This window comes from Austrofundulus limnaeus, unplaced genomic scaffold (genome assembly GCF_001266775.1).
Source record: "Austrofundulus limnaeus strain Quisiro unplaced genomic scaffold, Austrofundulus_limnaeus-1.0 Scaffold588, whole genome shotgun sequence".
Classification (NCBI taxonomy): Eukaryota; Metazoa; Chordata; class Actinopteri; order Cyprinodontiformes; family Rivulidae; genus Austrofundulus; species Austrofundulus limnaeus.
Window position 1 is genome coordinate 76,092 of NW_013952990.1, and position 3,326 is coordinate 79,417.

At 45.5% G+C, this 3,326-nt stretch overlaps 1 protein-coding gene across 1 annotated transcript in view; it reads right to left on the reverse strand.

The window, feature by feature from the left end:
• The window catches only part of LOC106531017 (receptor-type tyrosine-protein phosphatase beta), a gene marked incomplete in the record, with an annotated part of 20,506 nt that extends 19,339 nt beyond the window's left edge, over positions 1 to 1,167 (reverse strand). The window contains 1 exon segment of the mRNA XM_014026770.1: positions 588 to 1,167. Coding sequence (XP_013882224.1) covers positions 588 to 645 — 58 coding nt within the window.
• Positions 1,168 to 3,326: the final 2,159 nt, after the last annotated feature.

The following is a 3,326-nucleotide window of genomic DNA, read 5'->3' on the forward strand; positions in this document are numbered from 1 at the left end:
TAGTAGTAGTAGTAGTAGTAGTAGTAGTAGTGGTAGTAGTAGTAGGAGTAGTATTCGATCCTCTCAAACTCAAAAACACTGAACTTCTGGACCAGTTCTACTCGGACAAACACCTTTTGATTCTTCCTCATCTGTTATTTTATAAGATTAACTGCATTAAAGATGAAAGAACAAGGCTCTGACTACAAACCATCACTACCTCAGCTCAGCTGAATATCCAGAGCAAAACTCAAACAGATTTTCATGAAAAAGCTGATTTTTACTTAGAAGATTGATTTTTTTTTTTACATAGTCTGCTTGGTTCTATTGCTTTCTGTAATAAATTTAGTGCTTCTTTTCAAACAAAATCAAGTAAATTACAAAAGCAGGATAATTAAAAAATAATTTTCTTTTCTAATTCAAGTTTTGGGAAATGGTTTTCTGGTTTTGATATCCATCAGTGTGAAAAATGGTCTGAGCTGCTTCTGTTTCCTGTTGGTGATAAAAACATCAACGTCTTTGAGAACTTTTCATGACGACTGAACAAACATCAACATGAAGCTTCTAAATGTGAAAATAAAAAACAACAACAGCATCTCTATACTCACAGGCACAGCCTGATCCCAGAACCAGAACCAGAACCAGAACCCGCAGCAGAGCCTCCATGTCCCCCTGCTGCTCTCAGAGCGTCCCCCAGTCTCTGATGAGTCCAGCCGACGCTCTGAGAGGAAATGCGTCTTTTGTGGGAGGAAAAAGTCAACCAGCAGAACTTCCTTCTATTCAACGGTTGTTCTGAGTCCTCCGAGCTGCTGGAAATTCTCTCATGGAGGAAATTCCACAAGTTCTCCTCTTCTCACAAACATCCAGGAGATCAATATGTGGACCTCAGGCAGGTTTAAGACCAAATCCAGCCCAAAACCTGAACCACCCAAAACCAGAGTCCTACAGATTGGAAGACGTCAGCGTTGAACATTATTTATATTATTTCTGCTTTAAAGCTGATGAGAGGATGAGACTCTGACAGGTTTGACTTTTTCAAATGGATAAGAACAACAACAACCTGAGTCAGCAGATCAGAAATCCTGATTCTCCTGATCAGGGTCAACCAAGAACTGAATCTTTTCAAGTTTTTATCAAATGAGCTGAAACAGCCTGAAGAGATGTCCTTCTGTCCCTGTCCTTCTGTTCTTCTGTCCTTCTGTCCCTGTCCTTCTGTCCCTGTCCTTCTGTCCTTCTGTCCTTCTGTCCTTCTGTCCCTGTCCTTCTGTCCTTCTGTCCTTGTCCTTCTGTCCTTCTGACCCTGTCCTTCTGTCCTTGTCCTTCTGTCCTTCTGTCCTTGTCCTTCTGTCCTTGTCCTTCTGTCCTTCTGTCCTTGTCCTTCTGTCCTTCTGTCCTTCTGTCCTTCTGTTCTTCTGTCCTTCTGTCCCTGTCCTTCTGTCCCTGTCCTTCTGTCCTTCTGTCCCTGTCCTTCTGTTCTTCTGTCCTTCTGTCTCTGTCCTTCTGTCCTTCTGTCCCTGTCCTTCTGTCCTTCTGTCCCTGTCCTTCTATCCTTCTGTCCCTGTACTGCTGTCCTTCTGTCCTGTCCTTCTGTCCTGTCCTTCTGTCCTGTCCCTGTCCTTCTGTCCCTGTCCTTATGTCCCTGTCCTTCTGTCCCTGTCCCTCTGTCCATCTGTTCTTCTGTCCTTCTGTCCCTGTCCTTCTGTCCCTGTCCTTCTGTCCTGTCCCTGTCCTTCTGTCCTTCTGTCCTTCTGTCCTGTCCTTCTGTCCTGTCCCTGTCCTTCTGTCCTTCTGTCCCTGTCCTTCTGTCCTTCTGTCCTTGTCCCTCTGTCCTTCTGTCCCTCTGTCCCTCTGTCCTTCTGTCCTTCTGTGCCTGTCCTTCTGTCCTACTGTCCTTCTGTCCCTGTCCCTCTGTCCTTCTGTCCTTCTGTCCTACTGTCCTTCTGTCCATACATCCAGCTGTGCCACTTTAAAAATATATAACTATAATAAACTTGAATAAATAACCAATAATAAACTTTAATAACTAAAATAAAATTGAATAAATAACCTCGAATAAATAAAATATAATAAACTTGAATAAATAAACTTGAATAAATGTGATAAACATATGTTGTGTTTCTGGAACAGTTCTTCGGCTCACTGAAACGTTCGAGGAAACTGAAACGTGCTGAACCCCGGTGTGTTCAGACCCACATCCTGCTGCTATCTTCGGTCCGACTCTCGATGTTCGGCTCGGACAGGACGGAGCGTCTCACCTCCTCCTTCCTCCCACATCCTGTCCTGGATGGGAGGAAGATCTCGTACTCCACCTTCCACATCCTGCCTGGAGCTGAAAGCCGGGTCTGTGTGGATCTGTTGAAGCTGTTTGATAAAAACTGATGAAGAAAAACTTTTGTTTACTTTGATCCAGAATCCAACAAACAGCAGAACCTTTGTGGACGACTCTCAGCTACTACCACTTCCATAATCAGCTCTACAGTCTTTAATGTGCTGTGAGCTTCAGAACCCCTCTGACCCGTGTTTCAAAGTTCTGTTTCCTGCATCTGTCAGTCTGTGACGTGTTTTTAACCTGCAGCTAGCGTGTCGGTTCTGTTTCAGCTCAGACATCCACCTTTCCCCACAGAGGTCAGAGGTCAGGGTGTGGGCGCCGCTCCAAGGCCGCATCACTGCAGAGGAAAAGGAGGCTTCCTGGACCCGACCAGAACCGCTGGAGCATCCAGCCCGTTTCACTTTTCACTGCAGCTGTTGAGCTGGACCGCTCCGGGCTGCCTGACCCGCCTGGTTGGGTCCTCCTGGTCCGCCTGAGACCAGGACACCAAGTCCAGGAGCTGAAATGTTTCTCAGGAGTCTCTGCTGCCCCCTGCTGGTCACCTGATCCACAAACCAGATCAAAACAACAGAGCGACGAGTCCAAACATGATTCACACAGCTAAAGGTCTGATTCACACAGATAAAGGTCTGATTCACACAGCTAAAGGTCTCAGCTAAAGGTCTGACACACACAGCTAAAGGTCTGATTGACACAGCTAAAGGTCTTATTCTCACAGCTAAAGGTCTGATTCTCACAGCTAAAGGTCTGATTCTCACAGCTAAAGGTCTGATTGACACAGCTAAAGGTCTGATACACACAGCTAAAGGTCTGACACACACAGCTAAAGGTCTGATACACACAGCTAAAGGTCTGACACACACAGCTAAAGGTCTGACACACACAGCTAAAGGTCTGACACACACAGCTAAAGGTCTGATTGACACAGCTAAAGGTCTGATTGACACAGCTAAAGGTCTGATTGACACAGCTAAAGGTCTGATTGACACAGCTAAAGGTCTGACACACACAGCTAAAG